At 38.6% G+C, this 17,537-nt stretch overlaps 1 protein-coding gene across 1 annotated transcript in view; it reads left to right on the plus strand.

Moving 5' to 3' along the window:
- Positions 1-3,935: 3,935 nt before the first annotated feature.
- The window catches only part of LOC149830151 (nuclear pore complex Nup85-like protein), a 31,468-nt gene continuing 17,866 nt past the window's right edge, over positions 3,936-17,537 (plus strand). Inside the window, exons 1-6 of the mRNA XM_090015720.1 lie at positions 3,936-4,435; positions 8,863-8,965; positions 9,335-9,445; positions 9,566-9,649; positions 10,153-10,224; positions 10,383-10,439. Of these exons, the coding sequence (XP_089871846.1) occupies positions 4,056-4,435; positions 8,863-8,965; positions 9,335-9,445; positions 9,566-9,649; positions 10,153-10,224; positions 10,383-10,439 (807 nt within the window). The 5' untranslated portion in view covers positions 3,936-4,055. The remainder of the gene's footprint in view (positions 4,436-8,862; positions 8,966-9,334; positions 9,446-9,565; positions 9,650-10,152; positions 10,225-10,382; positions 10,440-17,537) is intronic.

Consider the following 17,537-nt stretch of genomic DNA (forward strand, 5'->3'; position numbering starts at 1 on the left):
TATATCCATCGACATCCCACAGTTTTCTTACCTTCAGGCAATTCAACTAACGTCCAAGCATTGTTTTTGAGTAACGCTTTTAGTTCTTCATCCATAGCCGATTTTTACTTAGGATCTTCAAGAACTTCTTTATGATTTGAAGGTTCATGATGGGCATAAGTCTTGGCAAGGTAAGTTTGGTAAGACACAGACAATTTTGAAAGTTCAAATTGATATTCTATTGAATGGGTTTTAAGAATCTCGGTAGTACAATAGGAGTAATAATCTCTCAGTTTGACAGGAAGCCTAGTGGGACAGGATGACCTTCTCAAATTATCAATCTCTTGACCGATATGAGTCTCAGGTACGTTCTGACTTGAGTTAGTATCGATCACAGGATTCGTAGGTATTGTATTTTGGTCCGACATGGGTGAGAACTCAAAATCTTGGTCTGGTAGACCAATTGGATCATTAGGACTAGGCGAGATAGGTTCGGATTCAATAAATGGATCGGGTATTGGTAAAAAAGAGCTAAACATATCCGATTGGTTCTCCCCCTCAGTAGGATACTGAAAATAGGTTTCCTTCTCAAAAAATTTCACGTCCCTTGACACATAAAGCCTTTTTTAGATGAGATCAAAACATTTAAACCCCTTTTTTGTTGAAGAATATCCAACAAACACATACTTCACGACTCTTTTCTCAAGCTTGTTGCAGAATTTGTCTTGTATATGCACAAAGCACTTACACTAAAAAACTTTCAAATGATTGATGAAAGTTTTTTTATTTCTCAAATTTTCAATAGGGATCTCATTCTCCAGTCTCGCAGTTGAAATTCAGTTTATGATGTAACAAGCAATAGCTATGGCATCAACCCAATATTGTTGGGGAATGTTCATATGGAACATAAGAGACCTTGCCACATTGAGTAAGTGATGGTTTTTCCTCTCGGCAACCCCGTTTTGTTGCAGAGTTTCAACACAAGTAGTTTGAGGCTTATACCTTGCTCAGACATGAAATCACCAACAACTTCATTAATGTACTCTCCTCCATTATCAGAACTCAAACATTTAATCTTGTGATCATATTGAGTATACACAAGATTATAAAAAAATTTAAAAACTTTGGCCACTTCATGTTTATGTTTTAGGAAATACACCCAGGTGACCCAAGATCTATCTTTAATAAATGTGACATAGTATCTAAAACTGAACACAGAGTCTACGGGGGTTGGACCCCACACATCAGAATGCAACAATTCAAAAAACTTGCTACTTTTATTAGAGGAGTTTTGAAACAGAAGCCCGGTGGCCTTAGCAAAATCACAAGCATCACACGATAGGCTATTATTATTCAAATCAGGTAGCAAAGATTTTATAGTCTTAGTAGAAGCATGTCCAAGGTGGGAGTTCCCCAGACTATAAGTATTATTTAATTAGGTACTACTCAAAAATGTTGTCTTTGGTTGACTGAAGATGTATAGGTTGTCCCGTTCGATACCTTTATCAAGCATCCTCTTCGATCTCTTGTCCTGAAAGACAACCTCATTAGAAGAAAAAATAGCCAAACAATCATGAGACTTAGTATTATGGCTTATGGACATAAGATTGACAACAAACTTAGGAACAATAAGGACTTTAGAATCAGAATCACAATTCATAAATTTAACCTTCTTCTTGCTGGTGACCATTATGAGAGAACCGTTGGCGGTATATACCGATTTTCTTAAGCTACTCAAGCCTTCATCACGGTTTGTCATGTGGTCTGAGGCTCCAGAATCTATAATCTACTCATCGTTTGTAATACATGAAAGAAGGGCATGAGTCTTGCCTTGAGGTACGACATGAGCATCATTGATGGAAGATGACGATGCTAAGTTAGTTTTGGGCATCTGCTGGAAATTTTGAGTAAGATCATCTTTGGTAACAAAGTTTGCAGTATTGTGCTTAATATTGTTCTCCTTGTTACGGCTAGGTTGACCCACGAGATCCCAACACCGATCTTTGGAGTGACCCAACTTTTTACAATAGGAGCATTTAAGTTTTAACCTTGGTCGAGACCGATCTTGAGTAAAGTTTTTTGGAGGCTCTGTGGTTGAATAACTTTGTTTTACATCAACCTGAAATGCCATTTTTTTGGCTTGTTCTTCTTTAATTTGCACGCTCGAATTCATAACTTTTCGGCGGGTTTCTTTGCACTGAATCATTGTGCATATCGTGTTATATGAAGAAAACAATATTGTCATCAAGATCTGGCTTCAGAGGTTTTCATAATCCGGGTCAATACTTGCAAGAACTTTAAACACTTTATCTTCTTCAAATCTTTTTTTACTTTTAAGGATATCACCAGTAGGGAGACGATATTGAAGCAATTCGCTCCACATACCTCTAAGTGTACCTATGTACATACTAAAGGGTTTGTCATCCCGAGTGTATTTAGCTATTTTCAATTGAAGCTCGTAGACTCTTGCAATATTGAACTGTTCACCATAAATCTCTTTAACCGCATCTCAGATTTCCTTTGTTATGTTCATAAACAAAAAACTCCTGACAATAGCCGGTTCCATAGAGTTTAACATCCAACTCATAACCATATCATTTTCAGATTCTCACTTTTCATAAGTGGGATCAGTGGGTTCTGGTTTTTCATTTTTTTCAGTGATATATCCAAGTTTGGATCTTCCACTGAAAAATAACTTAACAACTTTTGCCCAGTTTAAATAATCAGCCCCAGAGAACTGCGCATTAGTGATTTTAAGAAAATGATTCCGCTCATAGTAACCAACCTTATTATCAATAACTTGAGTGAAGGAACTTTCATTATTCTCAGCAGCGGAACCTTTAATGGTATTGACAACATTGCCGACCATTGATCTTCCGCTCAATACGAATACTACCAGATCGTCGATTACTTCAACGCATTATGCTCTGATATCATGTTAGAGAATATAACCATACACATGAAGAACACATGTTAACGTGGTTCGGCCTACAACCATAGGAAAAAATAGTCGCTCTCTTTCAGATTAGATTTACCCACTATTGGTTATACGATATATAAAAAACTAGTAACAACAACAATAACAATTGCTCGAGATAGACGATATCTCTATCTAGAGAAAACAGAAAACAACCCACGACATGATAATCTTGCATGACGCAGTTGCCTATGTTGGCTCACATTTTTTGAAAACTGAATCCATACTATAATAGCATTTGCTGACGAACATTTCAAAACTGCGTAACTATTTGCTGAAGGATCCTCTTATCTCTAGTGATGATACCATTAAAAAATGTAAGGACGTGCGTGCAACAGTAACGATGGACTTGGAGAACAACTTTTAAAAGAAATCTGAAGCTACCATCCCCGTCAGTCACACTAGATCCATCTTCTTTTTGAATCCATTGGATGTGTTTTCGTTGCATGTTCTTATTGACCAGGAGATGAAAAAAAAATGTGAGTTACGATCACCTTTATTGAGCGGCCAACAACGAGATTTCTGAAACAAATTGGTTTTCTCTATGCGCAGAATGTCTGACAACTCATACAGAAGTAAAGATTTTTTTCTCAATGGCTTCCAGACTCCCATTACTAACCTGAGACTCATGAGCTTTTCTTCCTTTCTTTGAGTTGGCGACTCACTGCAGAGTGTTTAGACACCATAAAAAATTGGCTGTCCTTAGCCCAAAGCCGACCCCACGTCCACATGTTACTCGGATCGGGTTCAGTATTCAACATAAACCCGACCCGTTAACGATCAGCAGCCAGCATTAAAGCCGCTCGAGCACGATAGTAGTATATGCTGGGCCCAGCACATTGCCCAGCCTTCATTCACGATCCCAAAACCTACCCTCGTCCTTCACACAAATTCCAAGAATGCCCTCCATACTTTCACTTGACGAAAATACCCTTTGCCGCGTCTTCCCTCCCTTCTTTTATTTTCCAACAGACAGAGAGAGTGTGCACCTGTGAGCATCATTCATGGCATCCACCAAAACCCTAGTTTCCGTAAAACCGTAGTTTCACCAAAAACCGTAATATCCGCAAAACCCTAGCTTAGTTTCCCGCCACTAAGGATGCCGGGGAGGGCCTCGGAGTCCGGCACGGCGCTGGTCCAGTTCGCCGCCGAGGTGAAGGATCCGGTGGTGCACCACCTCCACCACGGCCTCCTTAGCCCTCCTTCCTCCCTCTCCATCTCCTGGTCCCGAGGCAACGTCCTCCGCGTTTCCTTCTTCCGGCACCGGAGGACCCTTCCGTCCGGCGGCGATGTCGACGCCGCGGAGGATGAAGGCGGCGGCGGGAAGGTAGTCGAGCTCCGGTTCTGCTCTGGCGACTGGGAATTCGACGAGGCTCGGCGGAGGAGGGTCGCGTACGGGTCGGTCCACGCTTTCGCGCTGCTCCAGAGCCGGAGGAGCCTTCTCTCGTCTTCGATGATGGCTCCGCACCGCTCGGATTGGTAATTTTTATTGTTCTTCTGGAGTTTGTTCGTGATTCGTGTTCCGTTGCGTGATTTAGGGTTTTTGATGAAGTTTGGTACTTATTTTTGCTGAGTTTTTGGCTCGAAAATCGTTTGAATTATGAAATGATCCTCTTCTTGTTTGGATGATTACTGGAATAACCGGTGTATACTTGGTACTGGTTATTGGCGCTAGTGATGGTGTCGTTGTGACTATCGCTGATCCTGTTGATTATGATTCCATGGCGTGGATTTGTTGAATGTTCATTTTAGGGGGCTTGCAAACGTGTGTTCTCGTCAATATCATATTATCAAATGTAAATGAAAACATGATGTATCCTACCCCTTATTGTTGCTAAATCAGCGATGTGGCTACGGAGATTACAAGTTCTTTCGCACACAAATGAGTTCCTAATATCTTGATCTAATGCCTCAGTCCGGGTAGCGGAACATCATAGATTTTAATGTGTAGAATGTATTTTTTTTGTTCCTTCTAATATCATGGTTTTGTCATATCATGGACTGGTAGTTTTTGAGTTTGCGTCCCTTAGATCAGTAAATTAAGTCCCTTGGTTTGTTACCTGGACACTGATAGGAATTTCAGTGTCAGGCATGGACATTTGGAACTTTGCAAAATTAGATATGTTGGCTATAATCCTTTTCATCATGTGTGTGTAGGGCGTAACTGCAAACAGCGGGTGAACGTGTATGGAAAAAAGGTGCAAAAGGGGTCGTTAGTGGCGGTCAGGACCACTGCCAAAGACCAAACCCTAAAAACCCTTTTGCACATCTTCATGCATGCACCGTTGAATCATTGGGATCCAACGGCACATGCACATTCCTTTGGTGTTTACAGTTAAGGTGTTGGCATATATATATATATAGAAAAAGTGGTAGCTGTGCAACCCTTAGGTGCACAGCTACCAGTGCAAGTTTGTTGGCTGTCCATCGCAGCCTTGATGGATGGCCAGCGCAAAAAATGCTGAAAACAGCATTTTTTGACCATTAGCGGTGCTTTTCAAGTGCCGCTAAAACACTTTTTTTTAAAAAGAAGTGTTTTAGCAGCGCTTCTGAGCACCACTGCCTTTAGCGGCACTCGTAAAGCGCCACTAATTCTGAAAAAGTAAAAAAAAAACATTTTTTTGTTGGCTGTCCATCAAGGCCTTGATGGATGGCCAGGGAAGTTGCTCTGGCAGCTGCCACCTATGGGTTGCGCAGCTACCACACTCTTTCTCTATATGAGAGAGAGAATCACTAGAATATAAGAACTAGAAATATGGGCATTTCCAACACTTTTTTTGCAAATCCAACCATGTGAATGTGCTTGGCATGGTGAATTTGCAGGAATCAACCATTGGATCATGTATTTTCGATGAAAAAATATGATTATTGAATGATTGCATATTTATGAAGATTATGAGCCATTGATTTTAAAGGCTTCATAAATACTTGAATATTTATTAAGATTACGAGCCATCATAAATATTCAAGCATTCAAAAATCATATTTTTCATCGAAAATACACGATCCAATGGTTGATTCCTGGCAAATTCACCATGCCAAGCACATCCACATAGTTGGGTTTACAAAAAAACGTTGGAAGTGCCCATATTTCTAGTTCTCATATTCTAGCAATGTGTAAAGCAGCAAAATATGTAAATTGGTATGCACCAAAATTTTCATATTTTTTTTCTTCTAAAATTTAACCGTACAGATGTGATCTAGATCCTTGGTTTTATAGAAACAAACGGTTAGATCATCTGATTACGATGTATAAGAAGGATATTTTAAAGCTTGAAAATCCATGGCTCATAATTTTTGTAAATATTCAATCATACAAAATCACATTTATCGATCCGATTACGATGATCCAATTGCCGATTCCAAGCAAATGGACCATACCGAATGCATCTACAAGGTTAGATTTGCAAAAAAACCTATGAAAATCTTGGTTAATACTAGTTTACATATTTTGCTGGTTTACATATTTCAGTTTCCTTATATATATATATATAGTGATGCACACATGCTAAATGTGTTTTCTGGCTTTTCCAATACTTTTTTTTGTGATTCCGACAAGTACATGTTTTCGGCATGGTCGGTTTACTAGGAATCGGCAGCTGGATCATGTGTTTTTTATGCAAAAACAATATTTTGAGCTTCGAAATTTACAAAGATTTTAGACCGTTGATTTTTCGAACCTTATAAAAAAACCCACCCATGTGTCGGAATCGAACACTCTAAGAGCTGATCAAAATAAAATCAAATATGTAGATCACATCTGTAAGGTCAAAATTTAAAAATAAAATGAAAAAGGCCCAAAGAACTCATTTAGCATGTTTGCATATATAAAGCAAAAGGATTACAAACCTTTTATGAAAAAGGAGAAAAAGGGATAACAAGAGAGAGATGCTCAAACCTAAGAAAATGAGAAAAGATTGCTAAAAAACAAAAAATAGGAAAATTTTCAAAAACACACCTAAACTTTGTCATGGTTAATTAAAAAGAAGACAATGTTTACTTTCATCAAAGTTGCCATTAAATGTGCTGCAATTACTAAAACTTAGGTGTGTTTTTTATTATTGTGCCAAAACTTTAGGTGTGTTTTCAATTTTTTTTTAACAAACAATATTGTTTTGAGGGTAAGTTAGTAACTTTATGCTATTAACTCAACTTGTGTTAATGATAACCCCTGTTAAATTGACAGAAGTGTGTTTTTAACTGACGAAGTTTAAAGTTGTGTATTTTCAATAATATCAAAACTTAAGTGTGTTTTCTATTAGTGCCAAAACTTTAGGTATGTTTTTGAAAATTTCCATAAACAATATATAATTTGTAAAATCCTTAAAGTTTAGATGGAAAATTGCTACACTTTTAGAAAATGAAATTCAAAGGCTAATTGGTGCTAAATGTCATCATGTTCATCGTATAATCAATGCTTTAACAAACAAATGGTAGTTTATAAAATAACAAACATATGCCTATATGCCACAGATGGAGTGTCCAGCGCTTGCTTGTTGTCTCTAACATGCTTGATAGTGTTGGACATTTTGAAGTTCAAAAAGTCATATCCAAAACGTGTCAAAAAGCATTGATGCCAGTGTTAGAAATGGTTGAACACAAATGCAATGGACCTCTAGGAATGTCCAGGTGACATAGCTCCTTTTCTGGATGTTAATAGAGTTCTGATTTGGTTTGCTTGTTGAAGAATGGTGAAAGACCACAAATGATGTTTTAGAGTTTTCTTTTGTCACCACCACCTATAGACTAAGAGGCGGCTGGGGCGTATTTTTCGTGTTAGGGGTGGCTTAACTCCTCCAATGGAACACTAACCTAACAATAGATAAAGAATCATAACAATAGCTAAAAAAAAAAATCCTGTGTTCAAATGGTCACTTTGTGCCCCACAGGATAGCTTTTGTGGGGAAGAGATTTCTTTGGTGACTGTCTGACAAAAAAGTAGCCTTGATGCACCACCACCACCACCATCACTGATGCAAGAGGAGGTGTTCAGTTGACTATTGGTCTTTGTGCCTTAAAGCACAAAACTCCTGCTATTCACTCTTTGAAGCATGAAAAACCAGCACTTCTCTCTTTCTTTCAGAACCTCTCGACTTTGTTACTAATCTATTCGTATTCCTTCCTGGTCAACTTTAGGTCATGATGAAAGAATGTGCCCCTGATTAATTAATCATATTACATTTCTGTCTCTCCTAGATAAGTAAAATACGAGGTTCTTGTAATTTGCATTTGCTTGATGTAGTATTTAGCACTTAGTGTTCACAACAGTCTTGTGTATCTTCTTTCTGGAGTGTCTTCTAAATAGTCCACCATGTGAGAATATTTTTAGGAATTCATCAACATTAAAAAGCTACCAACTAGCATTAGCAAGGAGAGTGTTACATCCTATATTGCTATACTAGCCTGTGCATATCTTCAATACTGACCTGCAGACTTTTGGTGGTATTTGTAACCCTTTCTAACTAAAGTAAAGTTGGTCATGTGATTATAATGAGCCCTAGAAAACCTCTATTCTTATGATTTAACAAAGTAGAGTTAATTGATGATTGGTAGAGGAGCAAGGGCTGTGAGTGAGTCAATTGTCACCCCCTTTGGGTGCCCGACTACTATACATGGATGTGATGGTATGGATGTTCAATCATATGAAAAAAAGATTCTTTCTTGTCCACCCTAAAAGGGGCTTCAACGAAACTGATTCTCCTTCATAGCTAATGTTGTAATTGGCTTATGGATTCCTTTGTTTTCCAAATGCCACATGTAAAGTTTTCCATCATGCAAGTTTACTTCTGAAAGTTCTTATTATTTCTAGTTTAGTTCATCAAGTGTTGGTGGTTATGTACTTCCTCAAAGATCTGTTACTTTTATGTTACATGCTTATGTGCTTAACTGCTCTTTGGAGCTTGAAGGTGGAAGCATGTGATGGAGTTTAGCAAGTGCATCAGTGAGCTGCTTGGGAGTCCAAGGGATCCTTATGTTTCAATCATTGAAAGCCCAAAAGCACTTCTAAAGGTTTATTTTTATTCTTTTTGATACTGGACACATAAATTCTATCCTCTCATTTGTTTTTATGTTCCGGCAAGGGACTGACCATATGTTCCCAATTCCCTTGTATAATTTTTGGTTCTTTTTTTGGGAATATGGGTATGCATAGGTAGCTTCAGATTGTTTAATCGAAAATTTGAGTGATCCTTTTTTGATGGGATATTGCTATTTCTGCTTTGACTATGTAAATTCTTTTCAGGTATGAATGAATTGTGTCATACCTTAAAAGGGATTTTTTTAAAATGCATTTACTGTTGTTTGTTTCTATCAGAAAATGAAGTCATTGATATATGCCATGATTTTAGCATGCCTACATACCTGGTTCTGTTTTTGCAGTCATCTGATGAGCCTACATATTCAAAGGCTGCATGGGAATTGTTGGAGATGTTTTATGTTGATAATCATTCCTTCAATTGGCTCCCTGAACGACTTGTTGATTGGTTAGCAGTAATGTTCTTTCTTTTTCATCTGTTTTGTGTTGATTTATGTCCTAGAAGTCATACTTGGTGTTCAGGACTATCTTTGAGAATAACCTTTCAAATTATAATCATGTTTTTATTTGTTTAGGAATATGATCAGCTCATTTCAGAGACAGAGATGACCGTTCATTCAAAGCTTGTGGCTTTGCAAAGCAAACTTGTCAATTTACAGGTTTGATCTTTTGTGAGATCTTAGTAATATGTTATATCCACCTGCCAAATCCAATAAACTTCAAAAAACGCCATGTGCATACTCATTGTGCTATAATTCAATTGTTAACTAGGGATCCGGATATTATCACATTTCTGGCAATTTGTTGTTAAATGCATATGAAGGTGAAGCTCCTTTGTATATCTTTCGGCCATCTTTTTTAAATTTGTGAAACATGTATTTTACATTTTACGGTGGACTTAATCTTCATCTCTCATACAAAGCAATAATGAGTTATATATGGCTTAATCTGCATTTGTATACATTGTCGCTGTTCATGTATTTTCATCAAGTGACAATATAACGATGTAAAAGAATTCTTATATTAGCAGGAAAAATGTAATTTTTTCTTTTGCCAAAAGTGTGTTCTTTGTTCTATAATGCTCTAACCTGCTTACATGGATCTTGTCTTTCCTGGTCTGCAAGTTTAGGAATTAAGAGGATTGGACTTTTCTTCTGTGCAGTTTCTGGAGGATGATACAGATTATTGGGAAGGTATTGCTTTTGCACTGGCAGTTGGATGGCTGGAGGCAGTGGTAAATGCCTGACTGGTTTGTAATCTTTTTATTTGATCCTACAAGCATGCTTATGTTACTCTTTTGATGCTTGCTACGCTTTTGTTATCATCATTGTCATCATTATATCTTCATTAGTCATAGTTTGGTTATTAAAAGACAACAATCATGTTTTTCAGGTGAAACTGTTGAGATTGCATGGATCCTATCAGCTGCATCAGCTTGATAATCGTGAGGTCTGCACCATAAGCAATATGTATACTTGAATTTAGCACAATACTACCTGGAATATTTGTGAGGAATTTTTCTTGGATGTCATTTAAGTGCAGTTGCGATTGAGCAATTTCTTGATAAAATAAAACCTCTACAAAATTAGGGATAGTGATCTATTGATTACTGGCTCAAGGCTTTCTTATAGGCGCTTCTTGATAGTGCAAATACTGCATAGACTAGTCACATTGAGTAATTTTAAGTGGCTCTTTTCTTCCTCAAAAATTCAAGGTGGCTCTTTATTTTAACTCTATCATTGCCATGGTTCTTATGAATTGAAACACCTTATTAAACTTTTTGCAAAATTATGTATTCATTGTTTCTTCAAGCCAGTTTTGTCTTTCCTACTTATGTTGTAGTCTCAGCTACATATGTGCCTATAGTATAAAGGTAGTATAAGGGTGTAGAAGGGAGCAGCCACCTGTGTAGAGAGAGAAAGAGAGAGAGAGAGAGAGAGAGAGAGACGGCTGCACAGAAAACTAAATCACGTTGAATTAGATTAGGGCTTCTCTCTATATTAAATAGAGAGAGGCAAAAAGGAAAAATTACATCTAAGTCCTTATGAGAACAAAATTTCAGAAAACCTCTAATATAAGAGAACAAACAAACAAACAACAACTACGCCTTCATCCCAAAACAATTGGGGTCAGCGATATGAACAAAAAAGAAATTCATTTTGGGTCTTCCACATGAATCCTTTTCCTCCAATCATTTCTATCCAATGCCATGTCCTCGGTGAGGTTCAAAGCATTCATATCCTTTCCTATCATCTCCATCCAAGTCTTCCTAGGCCTACCCCGACCTCTTTTAACTAATATATTTTCCCATTTCTCCAACCTTCTAACTGGAGTATCATTAGGCCTTCGCCGAATATGTCCAAACCACCGTAAACGATTCTCTCGCATCTTATTTTCAATGGGTGCAACACCTACCTTCTTACGTATCTCCTCGTTCCGAATCTTATCTTTTATTGTATTTTCACACATCCATCTAAGCATCCGCATCTCAGCTACACTCATTTTTTGAATATGATGTCTCTTGGCAGCCCAACATTCCGTACCATATAGAAAAGCGGGTCTAATAGTCGTCCTATAAAACTTTCCCTTCAACCGCAATGGCATTCTACGATCGCACAACACTCCAGTTGCACTTTTCCATTTCATCCACCCAACCTTTATCCTATGATTTACATCTCCATCAATTTCTCCATACTTTTGAATGATGGATCCCAAATATTTGAAATAATCATTCACCGGTATTTCTTGCTCACCAAGCTTCACTACACTCCCATCACTACTTCGTTGCTTACTAAACCGACATTCCATATATTCAGTCTTACTCTTACTCAACTTAAAACCTCTAGCTTCCAATGTCTGTCTCCATAATTCTAACTTAGCATTAACCCCAGCTCTAGACTCATAAATCAAAACAATATCATCAGCAAACAACATACACCACGGTACATTTTCTTGAATTGATCTCGTAAGCTCATCCATCACTATCGCAAATAGGAAAGGGCTTAAAGCATATCCTTGATGTAACCCAACCGTTATCGGAAAATTGGTTGTCACCCCTCCACAAGTGCGGACATTGGTTACTACTCCTTCATACATATCTTTAATTATACTAATGTACTTGAGAGAAACACCTTTCTTCATCATTGTCCACCAGAGAACGCCCCTAGGTACTCTATCGTAAGCCTTCTCTAAATCAATAAATACCATATGCAAATCTTTGTTCCTCTATATCTTTCAATAAGTTGTCTAAGAAGATGTATAGCTTCCATAGTTGATCTTCTAGGCATAAAACCAAACTGATTCTTCGATATCATGACAACCTTCCTCAACCTAGACTCAATCACCCTCTCCCAAAGTTTCATAGTATGACTCATGAGTTTTATACCACGATAGTTTGTGCAATCTTGTATATCACCTTTATTTTTATATAAAGGCACCAAAGTACTCTTCCTCCACTCATTAGGCATCTTACTCTAATATAAGAGAACTTAACCTAAAACTACCTATTCTCAACACTCCTCCTCAAGCTGGAGCATAGATATCAATCATGCTCAGCTTGTCACAACATTTTGAGAAATTTGGCCTAGCAAGAGGCTTTGTAAACATATCTGCAACTTGGTCTTCCGACTTTAGTATTTGGTAGTGATATGACCAACTTGAATCATATCTCTTACATAGTGGCAATCAACCTCAATGTGCTTTGTTCTCTTATGAAAGACATGATTGTTTGCTATATATGTTGCCGCTTTGTTATCGCACATCATGGTCATTGGAGAGGAAACCTTCACCTGGAGATCATGAAGAACAATGCGAACACATATCAATTCAGCAGCTGTTTGGGCCATAGCCCGATATTCTGATTCTGCACTCGACCTGAAAACCACATTTTGTTTCTTACTTCTCCATGAACTCAAGTTGTCTCCCAAAAACACACAGAATCCTGTGGTAGACTTTCTATCTACTACATATCCAGCATAGTCAGCATCAGAATAGGCTACTATCTCCAGAGTTCCACCTTTCCTGAACAATAACCCCTTTCCAGGAGAGAATTTTAGATATCTGAGAATCATTATGGCTGCATTTCAGTGTACCTCACTTGGTTTGTCTATAAACTGGCTAACTTTGCTTACTGCTAAAGCAATATCCGGCCTGGTACAGTTACATATAATAACTTCCCTACTAGGGAGCGATAGCTTTTGCTATCAACTGGTTTTGACCCTTCTTCAAACAACTGAACTTTATGGTCCATGGGAATATTTGCTGGTTTAGCTCTCAACATGCCCGTTTCCTTTAATAAGTCAAGAACATACTTCTGTTGAGACAAAACCATCCCTTCACGGCTTCTAGCAACTTCTATACCCAGAAAATACCTGAGTGAACCAAGGTCTTTTGTAACAAAGTGTTTTTGAAGATGAGCCTTTGTGGCTTCAATAGCTTTCACATCATCTCCTGTAAGAATGATGTCATCCACATATACCACCATAACAACTATGCCAGAGCTAGTTTTCTTTATAAAAAATGTATGATCTGCTGCTGATCTATTAAAGCCAAAGCTTGACATCACTTCAAACAACTTTTGAAACCATGCACGAGGACTTTGTTTCAAGCCATAAATCACCTTTCTCAATCTACACACCTTCTGACACTCCCCTTCAACCTCGAATCCTGGAGGTTGTTGCATGTAAACGGTCTCAGATAGATCCCCATATAGAAATGCATTTTTCACATCTAATTGGCACAAGCTCCAACCATGCTGAACAACTACTGAGAGAACAAGACGGATGGTACCCATCCGTGCAACAGGAGAAAAAGTTTCAAAGAAGTCAATTCCATATGTCTGAGTATACCCTTTCGCGACTAATCTGGCCTTGTACCTTTCAATAGAACCATCAGATTTGTACTTTATTGTATATACCCATTTATATCCAACAATGTCAGCATCTGTTGGGGAATCAACTAGATCTCAGGTATGCTGAGATACTAAAGCTGTCATTTCTTGCATAGCCAGCTTCCAGCGAGTATCAAGTGCTGCCTGTTGATAGTTCAGAGGAATAGTTTCAGCAGATAAGGCTGAAATAAAAGACTTCATCTGATGTCCAATTCTGGCATGGGAGACAAAATGAGATATGGGATATAAGGTACATTGTCTTGTCCCCTTTCGTAGAGCAATAGGCCTGTTATCATCATCCTGAAGATCACGATTGCCAGTAGAACTTACCTCAGGAGAAGAAGAAGATGAAGGCTCTTGCGGAAGTGGAGCTCTACGCACATATACCAATGGAGGATTATTAAATCTGGAAGAGGATGAAGTTTGGTTCGGTAATGAGGGCACAAATTCCAAAGGAAAAGGAGGTACAGGTAATGGAAAAGACTCAACTGGATCAACTAGCGGGGAACCGAAAATAGAGTAATATGGAGAGGATTCCAGGAAAGATACATCCGCACTAATATACTCTCGGCGAGAAATAGGATCATAACATCAATAGCCCTTTTGATTTTTTGGATAACCGATAAATATGCATTTTGTAGCTTGAGCGGCTAATTTATCACGGTCAGGGCCAAGTTTGTGTACAAAACAAACACATCCAAATATTTTTGGTGATAAAGAAAAAAAGGGAGCATTAGGTTTTAGGATATGTAATGAAATTTGATCACCCACCGAAGACGAAGGCATGCAGTTGATCAGATAGCAAGCAGTGGTAATCGCATCACCCCAGTATAACGCAGGAACATTTGATTAAATCATAATGGTCCTGGCAACATCAAGGAGGTGATGATGTTTTCGCTCAGCCACCCCATTTTGTTGAGATGAATAGGCACAGGAAGTTTGGGGTTGGATGCCATGATCTTGGTAAAATTGTAACAGACCTTTTGATTTAAACTCGAGAGCATTATCAATGCGAACAATCTTGACAATAGATTCAAACTGAGTTTTTATTTCAAGAATTAGGGATTTGATAATACTTGGAACTTCAGATCGTTCTTTTATTAAAAATACCCATGACAACTTAGAGAAATCATCAACAATAACAAGATAATAACGACACTGAGTCCTAGTAGGAATCTTACTAGGACCCCATACATCTGCATGAAGAAGTTCAAAAACTTTATTACTAGACTGACTCTGACTCGAAGGGAACAAACTTCGATGATGCTTGCCCAACTGACATGCTTCACACTGAAATGATGTGGTGGTAGGAATCTGAGGAAAGACCGACCGAAGCTTTGACAATGAAGGATGACCAAGACGACGATGCCACTGAACATGACTGAACGAATGTTCCACTGCAACATGAACAATACCCATTGGATGATGTAGGTAGTAAATTCCATTTTCTTCATAGCCTCCACCAATCTTTTTCCCCGTCAGCAAATCCTGAAAATGACAACCCATTGGATCAAATATTACTCTACAGTTTTGTTCTTTTATAAGGCAACTAACAGAGAGTAAACTTTGAGGAAAGTTTGGAGCATGAAGAGCATTTTTCAACTGTAATGAGGAGGATATAGAAATATTTCCCTGACCAACAACCGGGGAGGAGCTCCCATCGGCTAAGGAGACTCCAAGTTGAGCCTTAATATCCTTTAGATATGAAAAAACATGTGAATTTCCACACAAATGTTTGGATGTACCAGAGTCAATAACCCACTTACTATCAGTCGGATGAAGATGATTTCCGGTTGAATATGCAACACCAGCTACAGGAGGAGTGGAACTAAAAGGTCGAAGAGCTATCAGCTCATCATATTCCGCACGACTAAGGGTGATACTATTTTCATTTTCAGCGATATTCTTTTGTACATTTGTTGCCTCAATAGTAGTCACATTTGCTTTAGGAGTATATGACTTTGATGAAGAAGAGGTTGGCCGACCATGCTTATCCCAACAACGATCTTCTAAATGTCCAGATTTTCCACAGAATGTACATTGAAGCTTTCCTCTGCCTCCCATACCACGTCCACGTCCTCTGATATTCTGAATATTTCCACGCCCATAACTAGATGGGACAACAAGAGCAGATGACTGAGTCACAGGCTGAGATTGTGGCAGAGAGATCGCAAGTCTACTCAGACGATTGTAAGCATCAGCAAGAGTGGGAACATCTGATCTAGTCAACATTTGAACTTTTGCAACAGAAAAATCTGAAGAAAGACCGGTAAGAAAACGAGCAATCATGGTTTGTTCTTGATGATCCTTTTGCTTCGAGCAACAAAGAGGCCTGTAAGCATTAAGTCTTTCAAACGCAGCTTTGACAAAGACATAGTATTGGGCCAAGGTCTGATCTCCTTGTTGCAAATTATATATTTCCTGTTCGACTTGTAGGATACGACTCACGTTCGTTTCTTGTGAGTATGTGTCACGAAGATTGTCCCACATCAGTTTGGCTGTATTATAGTATATCAATCCATCTGCAATATGGGGTTCGACACTATTCATGATCCATGACATAACTATGTCATTATCTTCATCCCAAGTAACATATCTTCCCAATTTCTCAGTGGGTTCGCCTTCCAACAAAATGTGTTTTCGACGATGTCTAGATACCGACATCATAAATGTTCTGGACCACCTGACATAGTTGGTTTCATTCAACCTTACGGAAGAGCCATACGAGAAGGGGTTGGCAAAAGCCTTATACTCCCCAATCTGTTCCATTTTAGAATCACATTTCGAATTTTCAGCCATACTGCTCACTAGAACAGCAAGTATTCAAGTAGAATTTTCCAACACTGTAAGGAATCAGCCCTGCTGTTTCCAAAAAAGAAAACAGTCCACAACCAGCAGGTAATCACTCCTGCTGCTTTCACGACAAAGGGATAGCTGAAACTAACACAACACGAAACAAAACTCGACACAGCAGGGAGTCACGACCATTGTTGCACCCAAACACACCACGATCAACAAGAATATTCAGTTGCAACACAGATGAACACGACAACTGCTGTTCTCCAAACATATAAAGCATAACGGCCAATAAGTCTTCAGAAGACAATTAAATAGATCAATCATATCTCGATCACACGCAACAAACACAGAAAAAAAATTCCAGAATCACGGCAGGCACGCAATCAGCACAGAAAACATGACAATCTCGGCTAGCACGCAGTATCACAGAAACTTGCTGCGTGACCCAAACAGCAGGAACAACCAACAGCTCACGGCTGACACGCAGCAGCACAGAAGCTTGCTGCGTGACCCAAACAACAGGAACAACAGGAACTCGTCAATCATGGCACGCCAATCACGACAGGCACGCACCAGCAAGAACTCGTCAATCTCCAGAGAATCACGACAGGAGATGACAAAAAAAACCACACTAAGAGAGAAAAAAAACCAGATTCAAAAAGAAATGGTTACGGCTCCAGGAAATCACGATAGGAGCTCCATCCTTAGATCTGGGTAACATCCCAGATCTGTTATCAGATCTTCCACATCAGTGCAACAACAAACCTGATTTTCACGCAGTCTGAATTTTTTTTTTCGTTGGTGAAGATCAGTCCTCTTCGTGATCACGCTCCCGAGATCGAGGGCTTTGATACCATGTA

This window comes from Nuphar pumila, chromosome 8, assembly GCF_984573655.1.
Source record: "Nuphar pumila chromosome 8, dmNupPumi1.hap1.1, whole genome shotgun sequence".
Classification (NCBI taxonomy): Eukaryota; Viridiplantae; Streptophyta; class Magnoliopsida; order Nymphaeales; family Nymphaeaceae; genus Nuphar; species Nuphar pumila.